The sequence below is a fragment of the Catharus ustulatus genome, chromosome 22 (assembly GCF_009819885.2).
Source record: "Catharus ustulatus isolate bCatUst1 chromosome 22, bCatUst1.pri.v2, whole genome shotgun sequence".
Lineage (NCBI taxonomy): Eukaryota > Metazoa > Chordata > Aves > Passeriformes > Turdidae > Catharus > Catharus ustulatus.
The window spans coordinates 7,783,237-7,804,825 of NC_046242.1; the positions used below are offsets into that span (position 1 = coordinate 7,783,237).

Genomic DNA, 21,589 nt, shown 5'->3' on the forward strand with positions numbered 1-21,589 from the left:
TAGAAGTGCACAAATTAAAATACTTGTATTAATCTGAACTCCAGTTAGCAACAGATGAAGTGCCAGGCTGAACTTTAGTGTTTTGCTAAATCAGCAGTAAAAAGCTAGAAAATTCCAATTCTGCATTCCAGAAATGCAGATCCTTCTGTAGCTCTGCACAGCATGGCTGGGTTGTTGTACAGCTCATATTTAATGAAATAAATTGTTTCTCTAGTAGAAGAATGCTAAACCATTATAGTGGAATATATATATCATGTATCATTGTGTTTCCTGCACTCGGCTTGCTCTCCTCGTGTTTCTCTTCCAGATGCTGTTTTTGACAAATAAGACTTCCTGTGAATAGGGAACTTGGATTTTATCAAAGCCTCATGAATTGTAGAGAAATCTCTAATGGAATTGAGTGGCAATGAATCAAGTCTGAACTGACCTGCAGGACAGCAGCTGTGAAACCTCTGTGTACGTTCTGTTCCCTTCCCATGTCAGCCTGCAACTGTGGTGTCATGCCCCTAATAAATCTCTGCAGGGACACTGTCCCCTGCCCCCAGGGCTGAACTCTAGGGAGCACAAACTCATGCAGAACCAAGGCCATGTCCAGGATTTTTTCCCACAAATTTGAGATAGCTTTGCTCTGCAATTAGTACAGAATTGTTGCTATCTACTGTATGAGTGCTTAGTAGCATTTTGCCAGTGAGGAGCACAAGCTCATCCAGCCCATAAGTTACTCCACAGGTTATGTAATGACTTCCTTGGATGTACTTTGGCTTTTTCTCTTTGCACTTTGCCTCAGGATTTGCATTGTGGTTTTTAGAGTGCAGTAGGAGGGTTTTTCACTTTGCTCCTTTGAAAAATCTTGTTTTAGAAGTAAATCACATGATGTTTAGTCTGTCATAGAGGTTAGAATTGATTTTTAAAATACCTGAGCTTTTAAATAAAAGTCCTCTGGGCCTTCCCTTGGCATTCTGTGCTAATTATTACAAAACTTGAGTGAGCAAGAAGACTAAACATACCTTCTCTAAAGGTTAACAACCCTTCACACTCATCAGGGAAGCTCTGTAGTGACAACAGAGCTTTATGGCTGAAAACCTGTTTGAATTCTCCACCTGCAAGAGAGAAAAGAACCTGATGGCTGACAGGGCATTCCCTGGTTTTCCCTACATGTAACTGGAAGCAGTATGAGGAGTATGGGAGAAGCAAAGGTTTTCTTGGAAGAGGAGTCTGACCTTAATTAAAAATGAGTGTCTCTCATTTCCTCTATTCTTCAGTTAAGTGCAAGGATTTACTCCTAATCTGCCACGTGGGTTTCTGGTGCCTTATCAGGAGTAACTCATCAGAGAAGTGAGAAGGCAGTGGCACAATTACCTTGGATCGGATGGAGCATCTTAAGGAATTAAAAGATAAAATTGCCTTTTCTTCTCAGCATAATCTGTCTGTATTAGCAAAGCTGCAGTTTGGCGTTATCATATCCTGTCTCTGATCGGATTCATTTCCTGTCCCTTTCACACAGGCCTGAGCGCTTCAAGTCTGGCCCTTGGATTTGGATTTCAGGACAAAATTCCGTTCTTGAAATCCCTGACCCATCTTTGCAGCATGGTCAGTGTTGTGAGGTTGTGAGCCTGGGGCACCAAATCTTTACTTGCTTTTGTCCCTAGCATGGGACACTTGGCAGTAAAATATCCAGGAATAAGAGTTCCAGGAGATGGGGCTTTGCTGCCTGAAAATCTCATTTCCCTGGGAATGGGGAAGGTGCAGAAAAGCTTGGAAATACGGAGTGGATGCAACCAAATGCTCAGGAACAAGAAATAAAACACCTTACAATCAGTATCTTTAGACCAGTAAAGGTTTTATATAAGGCCTAATAAAGGAAAACCAGATTTGGCTCTGAAAGCTTTTTGCCTTTATTCTGTGTGCTCACTGAGGTGAGTGCAGAACTCCTCCAGTGATCAGGGGATCAAATTCTTCTCTGGCATTTTCTTTACAGGGAGATGTTGAGCTTCACATACTGTTCTGAAGGTTTGCAGTGCCTGAGGCTGAAGGTTTGTGCCCTCAGTAGTGGTGTTTTCAGAAGGGAAGCAGGGGTGGCTCTTGGGCTGTTTTAAGGTAGGTTTGCTCTTGTCCAGAGTCCCAAAGGCTCTGACAGAAGTCAGGGGATGAAACCCAGTGATTGTGAGGAGAATGACAGAGATCAGGGGATGAAACTCCTGGAGAGGCTAATGCAAGAGTCTTTGTGTGGATTGAGCCATGTGATAGCCCTGAAAAGGGCTGAAATTCTGCTTGCAAATGTGCTGCATCCCAGACCCTGGTGTGCCTCATCGGCAGCATGAACATGAGGAAAGATGGAATGGTGTTTAAATTATAGCACAAGCAACTGAGTCTCAAAAAGTTGTCTTGGATGGGAATAGGTAAAACAGAAACCTTCTTGTACTAACTTTTCCCTAAATAGTTGTCTTTGAAGTCACTGATTATTTGCGTAAGTCAAAATTATTTTAGTGTTGTCCTGCTTCTCTGCGTTGTTATAATTAACCTTTTAGATAACATGATGATATTGATTTCCCTCAGTCTGATAATTAAATGCTGTTCTTGACCTTTTTTTCCTATGGGCCCCATCCCTGGAAAGGTGTATGCATCTCTGACTGAAAAAATTCAAATTTAATGTCTTACATGTGAATTTTCAAATTTAGAAAATTAGAAACCGAAATCTAGACCAAACTGTTAGAGCAGTATTCAGATACAGCTGAATTCTGCACGAGTCTGCTCTTCCAGTGAAATCCCTGTGCCTTGCCCAGGGTGTCATGTTGGGTAAACACTCCTTACACCCAGACCCAACCAGAAGGAAGCACCAGGCACAGGATGGGATTCAGGCCAGCTCAGTCTGGTGTCTGGAAACACGTTCCTGTGTCTTGCAGTTGTTGCACTAAGTGGAAGTGAAGGGATCTTTTTTGTGGATACCCATCAGGGCTTTCCTCTGGAGGGTGTGCTGGGTCTGGCTGTCTGCTTTGTTACTTATGCCTGTCCTGGACAGGATGTTATCCCATCTGGCAAGTGAGTACTCATGTGTCTTCCAGAGGGTAAGAGGGATGGATGAAGCAGAGAAGCTGTGGATAAACTGTACTGCCAAAGAATTTTTCTTCCAGTCCTTGGTTTGTGTTATTTTTCTCCCACATTTATGAAATAATTGACTCTAAGCACCTTCAGTTGTTTGTTTTTAATGTGTGCTGCTCTGATGCAATTATCCATGATGCTTGCCAGGCATATCCAGATATATTGCTCCTGGTGAAAGGTATTTCTTGGCTGTACATCTGTACTTAAATTGAGAACAGTTCCTGTCTCAGTTTTGGAGCTGAAATTTCAGGAGTATGTGCTCTGGAATGAGAAAAGAGCTTCGGTAACTCCCTTTTCTTCTACCAATGAGAGAAATTGATGCTAGTGGGTGAAAGTGGAAAAAAAAAAACCAAACCCCAAAACCTGCTTATTTAAAAACAACAAAAAAGCAAAATACCCCAAACAAAACCAAAAACACCCAAAAAACACACAAACAAACAAAAAAAGGGCGTGTGCCCGCAAGGTACAGAAAAGGATTGAATAAACGCTGGATATGAACTCCCACAAAGTTACCCTCCACCCACACACCTATTCACAGCAAAACAAAACAACTCAAAAATGCCCGGGGAAGAAAAATCCCCGGGCTGAGCGAAACGATGCCCGGTCCCTTTGTGTGCGGGAAGGGGAAAAGGAGGAAAAGGAATTCATTCACAGCTGGGAAATCGCTGAATCCTTGCAGCAGTCCAAGGTGGTGCCTTTTGCTGTCCTCGATGGATTTTGCTGTCCTCGGTGCCTTTTTCTGTCCTTTCCCGTGTTGGTTCAGCTCCCTCAGGTCTCCGGTTCGGGGGGTGTCCCCGGACGGGACCCAAAAGAAAAACAAGCCGAGCCGAAAACAAAAAGCCGCCCAGAGGATTCTCGGTACAGTGTCCAGGCTAGGGGAAGGAAAGGGATAAAACCCTCTTGTTTCAAGGCAGTAAAAAGGCAGTGGCACAGGAGGAAGGATGCAGCGTTCCCGGTTCCAGAGATCGAATATCGAACATTGAACGGAGCCGCTCCCGCTCCAACCCCGCCCCTGCTTCCCCTTAAAGACACCGCGGGCATCTCTGCCCAGAAAACATAAATAAAATAAAAATGTCATCATTCCATCACCCCCAGGCAGTTCCCCTTTTCGGGTCTGAGCCTCTGTGACTCACACTCAGCTGTTCCCTTTTCTGAGGGAAAGATGGGGGAAAGAATGTTTTGCTCATTTTGTGAAAAATACGTTTTACTGTTTTGGTAAAATTTAAAAGTTTAATAAAAAGATAATAGGAGACACACCTAAAGCAAAGGGTTAAAACGGTTGGGTGCTTGGTAAGGGGCCAAGAGCACCCGGCTGTTTCAGGAACGTTCTTTTAAATATACTTTATAATATATTAACTTGTTGTATATTTATAATTTTTTATGTACAGTAAAAAATTTTTGGGAACTGTTTAGTATGACTACTTTTTGAGTTTGTTTTTATAGAGCATGCGTACTTTTTGGCTTGTGGTTTTTTTCTTTTTTTTTTTTTCTTAATTTTTGATTTGGGTGGTGGTTTCTGCTTTTTGTAGTTGGTGAGTGTTGATAATTGTTGTGTTAGTTGTAGGGCTTTTACTACACGTTCACGGGCTGTTATTTTAACTAGGTAGGTAGTTTCAGCATTTCTATTTTTAAAAAACTTATGTCTAACTTTTGTAATTAGAAGAAAATAACTTATATTTATACAGAAAAGCTATTTTAACATTACACATATAGCATTTATCTTAATAGTTGTGAAAAACCAATACTATGTTATGCACTTATAACAATTTGAAGCAGGGTTTCATATTGTGCATTCCTGAGATGCTTTTCTTGGTTGTGGGAACAGATAGAACCATTCATCCCAGTGTGGAAAGACTGCAGGAAAAAATCTAGCAGAGAGCTAGAAAATGCTTGTTGTTGGTCATCTCTTGTAAAAGAAATAAAAACCTAAATAAGTAGAGCTGGCGGCACTGGATGGGGTTTTCTTTTTACAGTGTATCTGAAGAAAGTCACATTTCCACGAAGTTTTGCAGGAAGGCAAAGCATACATCTTGTGCAGGATTGATAAATAACATAGAGAATAGAAATTTTGAGTTCCCCTGAAGTTTCTGGGTAGAGCTTAAAGCCTATTCTGGCTTTCAGTATCAGGGAAGAGAGATGGCTCATGTATTTCTTACATCATCTATTTGCCTGTGTTCAGCCTCTACTGCTGGAAGCAGGTTTTTTTAGGAGGGCTGGAAGCAGGTTTTTTTAGGAGGGCTGGAAGCAGGATTTTCAGGAGGGCTCTGCTAATAGAACCTGTTGGGAAGCTGAGGGTTCTGTATGGGAGCTCAGAGCATGTTGTTATCTCTAATGGAGCAGGACAGTGCCCTGTGGAGATACTGGCCTCTGTCCCAGGCCGAGGATATTTCTGCAGCATAAAAGCTGCATCACTCAGTCAGGAACTAATGTGGGACTGGGATGGCTCAGGCAGCGTTGCTCTGGGTGGTGAAGATGACCTAATGGCATCATTTGGAAGAGCTCAGTGTTCAGAGCTTCCTAAAAATCTGCTCATTTGTATTGAAGTGGGGGAGAATCTGGTGACAGAGAAGGAGTAGCTGTGCCTAGAAGCAGGCACAGACTTCTTTAAAAGCATCCCAGACATTTATTTTTATCTGTGTAGTACTGACAAACTGCATTTATAGTAAAATTGACTGCAGTTCATCCTTATTTCCCTGTGTGGTGATGAATGTGCAGGGGTGTGCTGAGCAGCTGTGCCTGGCTGTGCTCAGCCTGCAGCTTGTGACAGTGACACTTTGGCTGGGTGAGTTTGCCCCTCTCAGACCCTGCCATAAGCTGAAATGCAATGGGCACAGGCAGGCAGGAGATCTGCTAGGATTGCCAGTGGCACTTGAAGTTTTTGTATCTGTTTTATGTGGCCATGAATTGGTTGTGGTGGTTAAAAAGCATAAAAGCATCTATCTGTTCTAGGGGAGCATGATTAGCAGCCTGTGGAGTTCATTTGGTTTTGGCATTAGTGTGTTGAAAGCAAATGTGTTTGTGTACAGATTTCTGGCAGAAATATTTATGTGGTGGGAATACACTTCCTCTTGTTTCTCTCCCCAATGTAAAAATATCCAGTTGTCCTGTGAAGAAGCAGAAAATCACAATATCCTGTGATGGGAGTGGACAGCTGATTTTTAGGGATAATGAGATGTGGAGAGAGAATGAACTGAAGTTCCTGTCTACTCAAAGATGGGCAGCAAAGCAGAGGAACACACAAAATTCACTGTTCCCTAAAGTTTATGTGGTTCTGGCTGCAAAGTTAAGGATCCAGAGATGCTCTCTAACAGAAAATTGAAAAACTGTAAAATCCTATAATTCTTCTGGCACCCTTCCTACTTGAATTCTTCTCTACTACTGTTTTTTCCTTCCCTGTGTCTTTTTATCATCTTATCCACATTCCTGGTTAATTCAACCAGCTGTGTGGAAGCACCAGCAGCCCCAGCTTACTTAATCCTGAGTACAATATCAGACCTTGTAACGAAAATGTAGGAGCAGATAATGAGTAAATTCAGGAGTGAGGTCATGTTGTGAAGAGAACAAACTTTGAAGGTGATGGATTGAGATCTCAGGTAGAGAACATCACCTGCCAGCAGAACAGATAGAAATCAGGTTGGTCTGTAAAATCAAAGCCAGCCCTGGGCAAAATGTGTCCTATGAGATGGAGTGGGTGGGAGATGCCACATCTGATGGCTGGACAGGTAAAAGGAACCTGGCTGATCAATGTTTCTCACTCCCAGATTCAGTTCCTTTTCTCTCTATTTTATACTGATCAGAGCTGGAAGCTGCAGCCTTCTGTCCAGCTCTGACAGCTGTTCCTTGCCAGCTCTGCTGCAGGAAGGCTGTTTTTTCTCTTCTTTAAGAAGAGTTTCATGCTCTTGTCTGTTATTTGTGCTGTGGGTGATGTGATTGGAGCATCCTGCCTCTCGTAGCCAGCCCTGACTTCTGTGTGAGGTGAATATTGCAGGTGTCTGAGTCCACCCCAGATATTGAACACCCTTGTGGGAACATGGGCAAAAAGCCTTGAGCCCTCAGTTTTTTACTCAGCCTCCCTCCCCAGGATGCCTGTGCTGATCCCTCCTTTCTTTGTGTTTTAGGCTGATGTAGGATGACTCCTACTGCACTTTTAGATATTTGTGAGCCTTTGGGAACACAGTTTTGGAATTCTCCTTGTGGTTTTCCCTCCTCTGTGTCTGCTTGCAGCTTTTCCTGGAGCCCTGCCAGCCCTCTGCTCGCTCTGACCCAGCCTGTGTTGAAGTCCTTACTCATGCCTTAATCATTTCCCATCCCATTATTGCAATTCCCTCCTCGTACCATCTGTAAATCTTTGCTGCACTGATTCTCAGGGGTGCTGCCTCCCTCCTTTGCTCACAAAGCAGTGTCTCCAGTTTCTGGCTGCTCCTTGGATTGCTCTCCTTGCTGTTAGGTTTGCACTGTGCCTGGCTTATTCTGCTGCCACCTTTTTTCTTCCACATCCTGACCTGCTGACTCCCAGCCTCAGCTTCCTTTTGGCTGATAGACTCAATTTTGAAATTAATTTTCTTTATCCATTAGGAATGTTACTGCCTTTTTCGGTTTTGGTTTTTTTTTTTTTTTTCCTTCTAACAACTTAGTCATTTCCTTTATTTTTACTTTCTTGTCACAAAATTGTGGTTGTTGATGCAACATCCTTGCAAGGAGTTTGGAGGTTTTATTCCATTTGCCTGCTGGGAAGGGAATGACATAAGGAAGGGTTGTGACTAGTTGGTAGAGTTATACTTAAAATTCAGGAAGTTTGGGGTTTTTTTGGTCATATTTTCTTTTAAATCCATAGGGTCAAATACCCTTTTTTGGATTTGTCTTTAAGGAAAATCCCATCTCAGACCCTGTTCATCCTTCCTTTTCCTGCCAGTTTGGAGAGGCTGCCCTGAAAGCTGGTGAGGCTCAGGGCTGTGCATGAAAGGTGGTGCCTTTTGTCAGGGTTCTGACAGCACAACAGAGCCTTGGCAGGGGCTGAACTGAGGCTTTAGAATTTAAAACCTGTCAAAACCATTTCAGTTACTCAAATCCCAAATTGTGTTTAAATTCTTGTTTAGTGGCTCTGGGAAGTTTCAGCTTTGGCTCTGAGATTGATGGGGAAATAAAGTAACATGAGGACGGGAGATGAGGGAAGTATCACCTTTGTTTTATAGGAGAAGAAATGAAAGGTTCTGACTCTTGTAGGGCTGTGAGGACAGGGCTGGGCATTGCTTTCTGGGTGCCTGGTCCATGCTGTCCCACTCATTCTCAATCTGATTTCTTTGTGCTCTTCTCTCCCAGGTGTGTGACAATGGAAGAAGAGGTGCACCATCAAGAAGCCTGAAGAGTGACACCAGGACAGCTCTTGAGACACTGGCAGTAGCAGCCTGAGCTACAGGAGACTGGAATCATGCTGAAACCAAGTGGACTTAAAATCCCAGGCAGGGCTGGGAAGCACTCCAGCCCCGTGGGACGGGCATCAGGGAGCACTGCAGCTGCTGTCACCACTGGCTCCAAGGAAGGTAAGGGCTCCATGCAGGGCCATCAGCTCACCCAGGTGAGTGCCTGGCTTGGAGGCAGTGGAGCCAGTGTTCTGTGGGATGTGAAATTCCCCATCTGTAATGGGTTGATGGATCAAAACAAGTGTAACAGGGTGAATAAATGGGCTCCTCTCCCAAGTAATGCACAAAACAGGCAGGTTTGGAGTGGGTGGGAGACAGATGGATCCCCTGATATTTAGAGCTGACAGAGGTACCTGTACAGACATGGGAAGGGCTGTAATTAGGCAGATGGGAACCTCCCCATGACCTTAAACACTGCCCTGTAGCCATTGCTATTGACCTGTGAGGATATAGGAGTAATAACTGAGCACTTAAAGTTATTTGGTATGTGCTATTTACATCAAATTAGTGCCTTTGTTTAAACAGAAGCACTTGAAGCCCTAGGATTTGAATAATGACTTATCTTCACATACCTATACATGCTTGCTGTTGTTGATCTATATCCAGTTGATCTATATCCAGAGCTTATATATATAAGCTATGCAGACTGCAATTATCAGTATAATTAACACTTTGAAAGCAATTGAGGGTGTGATTTGCTTAGGATTAATTTTTCTGGCTTATTGGCTGGTGGGTTATTTTTTTATTATATACAATTTAGTAAATATTGAAGATGGGAGTTTTGTGTGTCATGTTTTTCATTTCACTTTATTTAAAAAGGCTTTCTTCTTGCTTCTGGGGGAACACATCAGGATGATTATATCCTGTCAAAACTTGTACTTTCACTATATTACACTTTGATTTGAGAAGGTCACTGGTTGCTTCTTTACATCTGTCAACCTCTTCTCCTTATAAGTCAGGCCACTTTCTACATGCCTGGTTACCTTGCTATGTGTTTCAGTCTTCAAAATATAGAACATTTAGCAGAATCAGGAAAACCTTTTAGCTCTCAGACAGTGTTTTTAATCAAGGGGATAATATTGGTCAAAATTTGCTTTAGCATGCTCAGACAAATTAGTCTGGGATAATGATGCTGCAAAATGAGGGTCACAAGACAATGCTGTCTCTTGTCAGAGTAATGCAGAAGTGTTAATTATTTAATCAAAATAAAATAATACCCATCTCTGAGGGTCCTGTTTTGCTTGGCACCCTGGGATGGTGATTCAGGCACAGGATGTTCACCCACAGACTCTCCTTGCTGCTGAACCACTGACTCTGCTCCCACATCAGGGGCTGTGCTTTGCTCATGGGTTCTTTCAGCTGAGCTCTCTCTTCCTGCAGTGACCAGCAGTGTGTGTATAACCTCTGCCACAGTAAATTCTTTCCCCAAACAGTACTGTAAAAGCCACAGGTCTAACTTGGCTTTTTGCACATCTGGAAGGTCTTGTTTGAGGGGTCAATCACTGTTTGAGGTCATGTGCAGAGTTCCAGAGCCTTTGGTGTGATACAGCAATATAGGGATTGGAAAGGTGCTGCTCTTCCCTTGCTGAGCACTTGACCCTGTGTGTGGATATTAACAAATGTTTGGATTGCAGTTTGTGTGAATGAGTTTTAATATTAGAAAGCCTGATCTCTTCATTTTGTACCCAAATCTAAGATACTGAAGTATCCTTCTGTTTGTTTGCTAGAGGGAAGCATAAATTGACAAAGTTTGATAGATCTGGCTGTGTATTTTAAAGTTATTCTTCTGACCCTGTATTTCTGAATTCCCCCCTTGTTTCTCCATGCCCTCAGCTGTGATTGAGAAATGAACCTGAAGTCAGTAATGTGTTTATATAACTCCCCATTGTGACTCTCTCAAGGTGCTTCAGTCTGGATTTATAATTGCTGTGGGTCATGGAGCTGCTTTGAGTTTTTAATCACATGAAAAACACCAAAATGAGGGAAAAGATCTGAGGCCTCTCTTCCCCCCAGAGGCTTTGTAGTGGCATCTCAGCAGGCACAGTTGGTGCATGTCTTGTGGTATGAAAGGGTCAGTCAGTGGCAGGGTCAAGGCAACCTCTGGGCTGAATGCAGTGCCTGTTTGCTGGAGCTCCTTTGTGCCTTGTTCAGCTCCAGCCATCTGTCACCAAGGGATGTGCAGCCAAGTACCCTGTGTGGCTCCAAACAGAGTCTGACCTTTGCTGGAGAAATTCTGCATTTTATTCCTGGAATAGGTGGGCATGGAGAAGGGGAAAAGTCTTGTGATGGTGGGTTGGTGCTGTGTGACAGATGTACTGCTGCTCCTCTGCCTCTCAGGATAGTGCAGGAGGCTTTTGGAAATTGTGGAGCTGCTGGAGCAATCAGAGCACTGAGCCCTTCCTACCAGGAAGATGAGAACTGAGCACAGTGGGGTTACAGTAATTTCACAATTATAAGCTGCACCATTTTGACTAAAATTTTGGTCTGAACCCAAAGTGCGGCTTATAATCAGGTGTGGCTTATATATGGACAAAGAACAAAAAGTTGCTGTTTTAGTTTGGAGGACAGGTGTCTGCTGAGAAAGGCAGGAGCCTCTCTTTGAAATGGAGAATGTAAAACCCCCTCCCTCCAAATTATTATAATTTTGAAATCAAGGGGCTCTCAGGCAAAGATATGGGAATTAGGAATAACAGTTCTTTACTAGGGAAATTAAAATAGAAATACAGTACTACAAAGAAACAAACCCCAAACCCTGACACAGTCAGAGTACAACCTGACACCCGTCAGGCAGGGTGTTGGCAGCAGTCCCATTCCATGGTGGCTGCATCCTCCTGCAGTGACAGATGTGGCTCAGTTGGAGCAGTGCTCCTGCACAAGGTGCAGTTTCCCTCCGGAGCTCCAGTGGTGATGTGGAGAAATCCGGTTTTCCTCTGGAGTCCAGTGGAGAAAGGGGCTCCCTTAGTGTCCCAAAACCTCTGTTTTTGTCTTGGTAAGAAATGTTGGGCTCTTCCCCCTGGCTGGAGCAACTCCCAATGGGATGCAGTAATTTTATCAGTCCCACAGTGGGACTCAATGGCCATGAGCAGAAAATGACTGGCTGGAGGAAGGATGGGCTGTGAAAAGATAAAGAACAATGCCCTGCCTGGTTTCAATGGATGGCCCATTAGCAGAATATCTGCCACAGAGATAAGGATCACTGCCCCCACCCTCAACAGATGGTGATAGAACAGATACCTTTTATCACACCCTGGATTGTACCCTGCAGCTTATAATCAGGTGCGGTTTATGTATGGACAAAGAATGAAAAGTTGCTGGCACCAGGTTTGTGGTGTTATCCCTGACACCTTCTCACTCAGTGTCCTGCTCAAGAGCTGCTGCTGTGTCCCTGCATGGCCTATACCTGCAAATCTCTCCAAAAGTCTGGCCAGCTGCCTCTTGCTCCTCTCCAAAGATAATCTGTGAGCATCCCAAAATCCTACTGACTTGCCTATGTGCCCTTCTCTGAGAGCAGCAGCATCTGTGCTGGCTGTGGGGCACAGCCCAGTCCTTGGATTCAGCCTTTGGCAGGGGAAAACTACAAGAGAAAATATTCTTTTTTTGTCTTAAAGTGGTTTAATTCTATTCCAGAGCCAACTGTCCACATCACTGAAACCCTAACCACAGCAGGCACTGACGTGAGTTTTTGGGATGCCTGCAGCCAAAGAATCTGGTGGTAGATGGCCGTGGAAACTGGATTTGATTACATTTCCTGGGATTAATCACATCTGGGCCACTAGACTTCATATGAGCTCTTAAAGTTGTATGAAGGAGTCTCTGTGTGAGGGGTTTGAGAAGCACTGCAGAAACCATGAACTCTGTGACCTGTGTCTGTGCACTGAAAGTGCTTCCTGGGAGGCTGACAAGGTTTTCCTGACTTCACAAAAACTCATTACATGCCCCTGAACTCCCACCCTACTCCTTGCCCCTGCACTTACCTGCCTCTTGCCAGAAAAGCCAAGGGAGACATCTGCATTTTCTGGAGCTTGATGGAAGAAAACCAGAGTGGTTTGGGTTACAGAATATAGAGCTGCAACACTGATCTATATGAATTTGCTACCTTGGTGGGGGATAGAAATCTCAAAGTCCTGAAATGTAGTTACAGAAGAGAACAAAAATCTAACAAAGCACAGAATTAAACTGCAGCAGTGCCCAGTCTGTTGCCTCTGAAATGTTCCTTGGCTCTGGGAGCTTGGGGCTGGCTCAGATAGACCCCAAATAGGGATTATATCTTTCAGGTTGTGTGTTAAGAGAAAAAGCCTGTTCTCCAGTTGTACCTAAGATATGGCAGAGCCATCAGATGCAAATGAATTTTTGAAAGCTTCACACTTTGATCCTCTTCCCCTCCCATAAGTTTATCAATCTTGTTTGAACAGTGCAAGTGGAGGTACTTGCCTTTATTCTTACCCTAGAATACACAAAGTTGCTTTGATTTCTCCATTCTCTTTTCTCCAGTGTTCTGTTTCTATTCTTTTGTAGAAAGTCAAGTGTCTCTTATCTGTCTCATTTCTCTCTTCCTTTCTCAGGCGTGGAGATTCCTCTTCAGCATTTCCATGTACACTTGACAACTCACATCTTATGTATCAGAAAGAGGGTCAGTGCAGATGGGAGATGCTGTGTATGCATATCTATAGAATTTCACAATTCATGGCTGCAGGTTTCTATAGAGACCAAATGTGCTGTAGTCACCCTGAACCAGCTTGCCACACATGCTGTATCAGAGTTATTTTTCCTGAAAACATATTCAGAGTCAATTCTGCTCATGGAATGTCCTATGTCCTCTTTGAAGTTCCCTTGAGTGGAGAGTTGTTGTGTCTCCTTGCCTGAGCTGGTGCTTTCACAGAGCCATTAGGGTTAAGAGCTTTTGTGGTTGTGGTCTGGGTTAGGTACTTGCTGTGGCTGTGGGATTTTTGAAAAAAAATGGAAATTGCCATTTCTGCTGAAAGTCAGTGGGGAACTGGCAGCTGACATGGACTCCTGGAAGAAATTAGCCTTGAGGGGTGTCCATGCTGGCTGTCCCCCTCCCTTCTCTCCCTGTAACAATGGAAGAAATAAGTTCTGCTGCTTTGCAGTAACTATTTTCCTTAGCCAGACTGAAAATTCATCTCTAGCAGCCTTAGAAGAGGTTTTCCCCAAATGTGTTGGTTTATTTCCCATGTTTCAAGTGAAGAAAGGCACTGCTCTTTAGCCCACATTCAAGAGAGGTTTCTGTGCTAAAGGTGTGGCTTATGGATGAAGGGCTCAATATAATATTAGGATTTCTTGTTACAAAGCTCATGTCTCGGTTTCTCTCCCACCCTGCTCCTGGAAAAGCCTGCTTTGGCAGGATGGAAAGAGAATGGAAGCTGTGATGAATGGGCCCACAGAGCCCTCCCAGCTGGTGGAACAGGTGAAAGCTGCTGGCAAGAGAAGCATTCATGTTTCAGAGTGGGTTTTGTCTGCTCAGAGCAGTGTTAGAGTAATGTGGTTGGAGGAGAAATTTGCCTTTCATACTTCATTTGGCTGTCAGCTGGCTCTAGTGTTTGTTTGTAGTTCTTATATCTCTTGTTCAATTAAAAACTTCTAGCAAAAGACAGAGGACAAAAGAAATATTTGTATTTGTAGTGGAACTGGGCAACATTGAGACTTTAGTGCTGGAAGCAAAAATGACCAAACTTATGAAGTTTTCTGTGAGACTTATGTGCATTCAGTCAGAATCCAGCACAGACCTTGGATTTTACAGATGGATTCTGTCTTTCTGAACAGGCAAGTGCAAGTATCTGTCACATGAATTTCATATTTAGGCATGGCTAACAATACCAAAACTGTTTTTCAGCAGTTACCTAGTTTTATTGCCAAAATTATGCTTTGGTAGCTAAACTATACAGCATATTGCTAGGAGCCTGGCAATGCCTTCTTGTTTTCATATAAGTGTACCTGCATTATTTTTGATGAAGAATAAATGCACAAGGCTAATTAATGTTGGCATAATGTCTGCTTTTACAAACACTGTGTGTTGCTTTTGTTCACTAAAAATAAGAGTGAAGCAGACTGGAACGTTCCCAGGGCCATTAAAGAGAATGGGATGACCAGCTCTATAGGATAATTTAACTCAAATATGCTGTAATGAGGGTTTGATCAGGCTGAGCTGCTATCAGGTCCTAGTTAGTTACATTTGGGTTTTGAGTAGTGATGGGCTGAGTTTTTTCAGTACTGGGCCCCCTTTTGGGGGACAGTTACTGCTGTGCCCCAGGGCTGAGTTTGCAATTTTTTAAAAATTTATTTTCTAGAAAAATTTATGTTATGATTATGTTCTGAGGGTTGCTTCTGGTTTGATACTCAGCAATTCTGTGCACTGAAAGTGCTTCCTGGGAGGCTGACAAGGTTTTCCTGACTCCACAAAAACTCATTACATGCCCCTGAACTGCCTTACTCCTTGCTTCTGCACTTACCTCCCTCATGCTAGAAAAGCCAAAAGACACATCTGCATTTTCTGGAGCTTGATGGAGGAAAACCAGAGTGGTTTGGGTTATAAAATACAGAGCCAAGTCTCTGTGGCCAAGTCTCTTTTGATCTGTACCTGCATCAATTCTGCTGGAGGACCCTAAATCTCACCACCACCTTGGCTCTCTTGTGCATTTACTGCCTTGCTCTTGCCTTTCCCAGTGGAAAATCTTCATTTATTTTTATTTATCTGCCACAGTGTTAACAGCAACATCTTGGTAAATTAACTTGGAAATCAGTTGTTCACCCCTTGAGTTTCTCAGGATGTTTTTTAAGTTAGATTGGTTGGATGCGTAGGAGTAAGAAGCAATTTCTTTTGGTTCTAGAATTTTCTGTGGTGAAAAACAAAGGGAGGGATGATCTCTTTCCTGGGGAATTTATGCCTCAGTAATAAGAGAGAACTTGGGGAGGTTGATCTCAGGTAAATATTGATGGTTTGGTGGCATCTTAACCCAGGCTTTTTTTTATAAAGCTGCAAGAAACTACCGAGGCTCTCTGATTTTGTATCAATCTAGTAATTCTAATTCCCAAATAACAATTAATGACACTAAACCACTGTTTTGCCTACAACAAAAGAAATAGGACTGTAATGTCCAGAGCAGCTGATTGACTGGCACAGACATAGGGACCTAATTCTTATCTGTTCAAAGGCTTTGTGCCTCTTGATTAATATTAACTTGGGGTGTTGTGTGCTGATGAATTGAGAGAGAAGACCCCACATCACGGGGCCAGAGGCTGCTATTATTTCTAGCAAACATTTGGTTTTGCATCAGGCCTCATGGAGTGATCAGTATTGTCAGCTCCCATCTGAGTGCTGTCCTCAATTAAATCCCTGCTGCAGCCCTGGGGTTGGATTAGTGATCCTGCTGGAAATGTGTCATTGGTGAAGTTTGATTAGTTCTTGCTTTATGTTCATGGCTCTGTATACACAGTGTCTTCAGTTCCTTGGTTGAGGTGTCAGTGAGGTGTCTGAGGTTCAAATGCCTCTATTACAGGGGCAGCAGATTAGTGCTCCATTGGCAGGCAGAGCTGCAGGATCCAGGTCTGCACAGGCAGTCACCTGGTCGAGGAGTTTACAGGTATCTGAAAGAAAACAAGATTGTTTTCAAGGGCTGAACAGGAAAAACTACAAAGGGGAGTTGCTGTTTTGCTGATCCAGGGCTGAGGTACAGCTGAGGATTGGGAGCTGCAGCATCCATGGGAGCAGCTGTGCTGAGGGATCTTTGGAGCCTGAGTGCATCCCCTCATTGCTGCTGAGGGTTTGACTGAAGTGCCCTGTGTGGAGGTTATGTCCCTCCATACAAATCCAGTCACTCATGGACACAGGTGCTGTCATGAGACCCTGCATATTTGTTCTCATTCTCATGACATATCCCATGCCAAAGTTTTCTGGCTTGGTTGTGGGCTTGTATTCAGCTCACACGTGCCTTTCATGCCATCCTGCACTCTGAAATACCTTTTGTACTAGGTTTTCTAAAGGTGGTGGTTCCTCTACCCTTTCTGGTTCCCTCCTGAAGGGAAGAAGTACCTTTGGTGACATTCCTTCCCCAAGAAGTGATTCAGTGCATTCCAAGTAATAGAAAAGGGCATTGAATTAATCTTAGTTTAATCAGCTTTACAGGTAACGTACAGAGATAACTGTGAGTCTGATTTTAATTGTCTTAATGATTAGATACTCTTAGAAGGATTTGATGTAGTTAATCCTTAATATTCAGCTCATTCATTGTGGATGAGGCATGAGCACACACCAAAGACATATGGAGGTCAGTCAGACACCCTCCTGCTCTCTCTGTAGCTCTTCACAGAACAGCAGGGAAAGAAAATCTGCTTCCCACAGATGTTCAGCTTATGGAGGTTGGAATATAATGAACTGAATCCTATTCAGCTGGGCTGGTGTGAGTCTGCAGTAGCAGCTCTGTGGTTGTGGTTATGCCCATCAAAGTAGGGATGCAGCTTTGGGGCAGGATCTGCTCCTGCATGTTCTGCCTCCAACAATTGCACTAATCCAGCAAGAGCAGATTAATCATTAAAGTCCTGAGCCAATATTCATTGAAATTAAAGGAGAGAGTCCCTTTGGCATAGCTGGATTTGGGATCAGAGTCTGCAGGATTAAAGTGGCATCAGACTGTTGGTACATAATATTTGCCATAGGTTGTAATTAACCATCACACACTGACCCTGCATGTGAGCATCTTCCTTGCAAGCAGTCAAGTAGGTGACTTGATCTCCACAAAAACCTTAAAACATTTAGAATACAAATATTATTCTCTATTGAAGTTCAGTAGGATATTTACTTTTTAATGAAGATGCTAGTAAGTAAATTAATATCCTGTTCCCATAAAAGAACAAAACTGGGTTTTATGCAGGAGTGAGATCTGTAAGAAAACACTGTTTATCACAACACTCACTCTAAAATAATAAGAGTTGTCAAAATTGAGCTGTCTATGACTTCATCAGCTCTACTCAAAATACAGTTGATGATTTCTCTGCTACAAAATGTGTTTGGCAATGCTGTTTTCCAGCACAGTAGATGTGTGTCCTGTGTGCTACATCTGGATTGTGGAGTGGAGGATGCAGCAGAGCACTTCACTCCATGGATGTGTTTGCAGAATTCTTTGTGAGAAAGGAAATGCTTGTGAATGGGGATTTTTAAATGGTCTCAGAGGAAGGCAGTGATGAACTTAGCCATGAGTACCTCTCAAAAGCTGAACCTGCACCAAGGTTCAGGAGTAGATTTGTGATGTAGTGCACTGCTGCAGTTGCAGGGCAGTGTTATACAGGAGTTAACTCTGCTACAGGAGTGTTCCCAGTCTGCTTGAGGAATTCCTACCAAGCAGGAGCTGTAAGTCATTCTCACTTTCTGTAATTTTAAGCCTCCTGTGCACACATGAAACCTCTCTATTCAAGACTGTGGAGGCCTCATCACCTCCTGTAAAGCTTGAAGGCTGTGATGAAGGTCAGTACTACCCATGTTTTACACAAAAGACAACTTAAAGAAGTAGGTCTTGCCCATGCCATCCTGTAAGTCAGATGTCAAAGTGGAAGTTATCTTGGCCAGCAGATTTTTCTGGCCTTTTGTTTTCCCAGTCCTGGCACAGGAGCAGCAGCTTCCATCTCTGATGCTGCTTCCCCTCATCTTTTCCATTGACTGAAGTGTTGTGTCTGTTAAACATTAGTGCCTTTGGAATTTGGCTGAGGGTGTGCAGTCATTGAGCTGTAGGGCAAGTTACTGTCCTGCACATGCTTGTCTTATTTCACACTTAAATCTGCACAGTTCTTTAGGATTCATGTCCCTGAAGATGACAGGAGCCTTCTGTATAACTCATATCACAGAAATACTTTTTACAGAATATTTTATTTGAAGGTATTTGCTCAGGAAAAAAAAAAAAAAACTTGCCAGAAATTAGAAGGGTTTATTGGAGATTTGAACAGAAGGATTTCAGGAAAGATGGTATAATGTTGAGAAAATTCTGAACCCTAAAAAGGACTTGAGGGTATCATCCTCAGTGACTGACTCTGTCCTGGCTGGGTTCAGAAGATAAAAGCTTAAAACTGATCATCTGATAAAGTGCTGATAAGTGGCATGAGAGAGTCATAGTCCACATGTGAGTCTTTCAGCCTAGTAAGGTGTGCTGGGAATGGGGGCACAATGTGTGCTCAGGGTGTCCAGTGGGGCCCTGTGCTCACTCTTCAGTGCAGCTCAGCTCATCAGCTCCCAAGCTTTATCTGGGATCTCTCACTTCACCCCATCCATTTCCCCACCAGCACTCCTGGAATGGTGTAAGATGTCATTTCTGGTGGTCACTGAGACTTAGCTGTGTTGGGTTTGAGAACATTTGCTGTGAGGGTCAATGTTTAAATCAGCTTGTGTATTTTAGGATCAGATCTGGATCATGATCATCTTTACTTTCAAAAAAAAAAAAAGACATCCACTGCAGATAAGTGACTTGGCTTTTCTGCAAATGATGCCTGTTCTTGTACAGCTCATTGCCTTTTGAATTGGATACTTAACTGTTTATACCAGGTATTTGGAATAAAGTAGATGACTCAGTGTTAATCTGCTCTCAAATATCCTTTTTATTAGATTAGGCAAAGCAAAGCCAGCCCAACAAACTGCATTGTGCATAGCATGGGGCTGTGTACAATCAGTCCATTGTGTGCTGTGCAGCCTGCTCTGTGCATGGCTGTGTGGCTGGAGGAATAAATGGCTGATGGAGTGATGAATCAAAGCTGTGTTTAGCACAGTGCAGCCCCAGGATTGTGCCCAGGTTTGTGTGGCAGTTATGAGGTGATGTCTTTACCTCTGCTCTGGTTCCTCTGGGATCCTGGAGTGCTGCAGGTGGCCCCTGGAATCTCCCTCTTTCAGGTGGATGACTCAATGAGATGGTGCAATTGCATTAATGTCATGTTGCTACTGGGGAAGGGGAAAACCTACATCCAGGGGTGGCAGCCTGGTGCTTGTCTGTCTGCTGGTGCCATCCCAGTGGTTCAAACTCTGTTGTTTCTCAGCACAGCTGGTCACACTGAAAACCAGCCTCTCAGATAAGGAGCTAACAAAACATACTCCTTCATTCTTACATGTCAGGTGTTAAATTTTTTCTACTTCTCCCCTCAAGAGTAGCTGCAGACAGGACATGAGGACCTTTTGTGGCTGCAGGCTGGCAGCTTGTGAGGAACAATTGCTGTGAAGATTATCCCAACTCCTGCCAGACGCAAGCAGTGCAAAGTAAAATTAGAAAGTCAGAGAAAAGCTGGTGGTTGTACCAAAGAAATATTTCTGAGGTTCATCAGGTAGAAATGAGAAGTGGTTATCTGTCAAGAGAGTAGGAATGAGGAAGATTTTACTACTGTGCATGTCTAGCCCTTATCATGGGGAGATTCCATGGTGCCAGCAGAACTTACTGCCTGAGCTTGCAGCTTCCAGCTGTAGAAATGCACCAAATAAAGGATGCTTTAAGCCTGAGCTGGGGGAGTGGGGCCTCTGCAGGGCTCCAAGTGCAGTGGGAGCACAGGTTTGAGTGCACAGCTCATCAGCTGTCACACCAGGGAAATACTGCTCTGCACTTGGGCTAACCTGACCTGACTGGGGTAACCAGATCACTGAGCACTCTGAGGATAAATGAGGGGTTATAATGCTTGTTACAGAGCTGGAGTAAATATTGTGCCCACAGGCAGTCTGTGCCAAAGCTGGAGTCAAACTAGACTGTCTCCTGCCATTTAACTTTTCTTCCCCATGAATTGTTAGAGGTACAGTCAATCTACTTGTGCATGGCTGCTCAGGTTGTGCCTTATCAGTAAATACCCTGAGTGATGCACACACAGCAACTTCTCCTGCTCTTCTTGTTCTCAGTTCAGAGAGTGCTGGGATCCCCTAAACTGGTCCAGTCTAATCAGAAACAAAGGCAGGCTCTTTTTTTGGTGCCTTCTATTCTGCATTTGATTGGGACTGAGCTAATGCTATAATTTCTGAATAAGTCAATGGCCTTTCTGTGTGCACCTGCCTGAGCAATGCACTGCTCATCTTGGTGCTGTAGGAATGGTCCCAGAACCCATCCAAGTGGCTTTTGTGTGGGAATGATGCCTGAGAAAAATTCCAATATGTAATAAAACTGTGAAATTTCAAAACCCTGCTGCTCAATTATTTCTTCTGGTGGAGGGAAAGTACTGTGCTTTACTTGGCTGCTCTTTACAGTGTTTGGTGCTCAAGATAAATTTCTCCAGTTCAGAACAGTCCCTAGACTGTTGCACTCTCTGTGCTAGTGCCAGTGTTCTGCCTGGGAAATCGTTTATAAATGTCTTATTAAAGACCTGTGTCTGCCTCCTTTTCTTTCTTTTTGTCATTGGATCAGCTCACTGAGAGCAGCTGTCTTCACTTCCATCACAGCAGCCCCCAAACCACACTTGTGCCTTACAGATTCCCACGGCAGACAACTGCACGTGTGTGTGTGTGCTGGGGTTTGTGGGCATGGCGGATTCAGGCTGAGCTCCTTCTCCAGCTTCTCCATGCTGCTTTGGGAAGAAAAGGCTCCAAGAAATCAGCTTTGTGCTGGTTTTATAGAGAACTGAACATAGGGTGTGACTGCAGCTCTGCAGCCGAGCTGGTGTGCGGGAGTGAGCTGGGCATCCTCAGGGGTCGTGTGACTCTCAGCTGCTGGAAGGAAACCCCCTGTGCTGGCAGGAGCCTTTCCTGTGAGTATCTCCCCCTCCCCAGGGGTGTTTTTGCTCTTGGGGCCATCTCATAGGTTACCCTGGGTTGCTTCCTAATGCTCCTTTCTGCCCTTGAATCTTTCATTACTTGCAGTGGTCTGTGTGAGGTAACCCAGTCTGGTTATGGGGCTGGTGGGACAAAACTTGGTGAGTCTTTAGAGCTAAGGGTTTGCTTCAATGGGAAACTATGTTTTCTTGGAAGAATAAGTCATGGTGAATAAAGTGAGTAATGCTTCTGTGTGGAATATTCTTCAGTTGAAGTAATTTTATTGTTTATTTAAGGAAGAATGGAGTCTGTTATTCTGTAATGCACCCCAGGTTACTTTATTATACTAACCTGGCAT

General features: G+C 43.7%; 1 protein-coding gene across 9 annotated transcripts in view; it reads left to right on the forward strand.

The window, feature by feature from the left end:
* Positions 1-21,589, forward strand: part of CLIP2 (CAP-Gly domain containing linker protein 2) — a 94,464-nt gene that overhangs the window by 23,445 nt on the left and 49,430 nt on the right. For 8 of the 9 annotated variants that reach the window (XM_033078496.1, XM_033078498.1, XM_033078495.2 and 5 more), the window contains one exon: positions 8,419-8,639. In XM_033078496.1, the coding sequence (XP_032934387.1) occupies positions 8,528-8,639 (112 nt within the window). In that variant the 5' untranslated portion in view covers positions 8,419-8,527. Of the gene's footprint in view, positions 1-360; positions 457-8,418; positions 8,640-21,589 lie in introns of those variants that run through there. The other variant, XM_033078501.1, reaches the window with a different exon arrangement.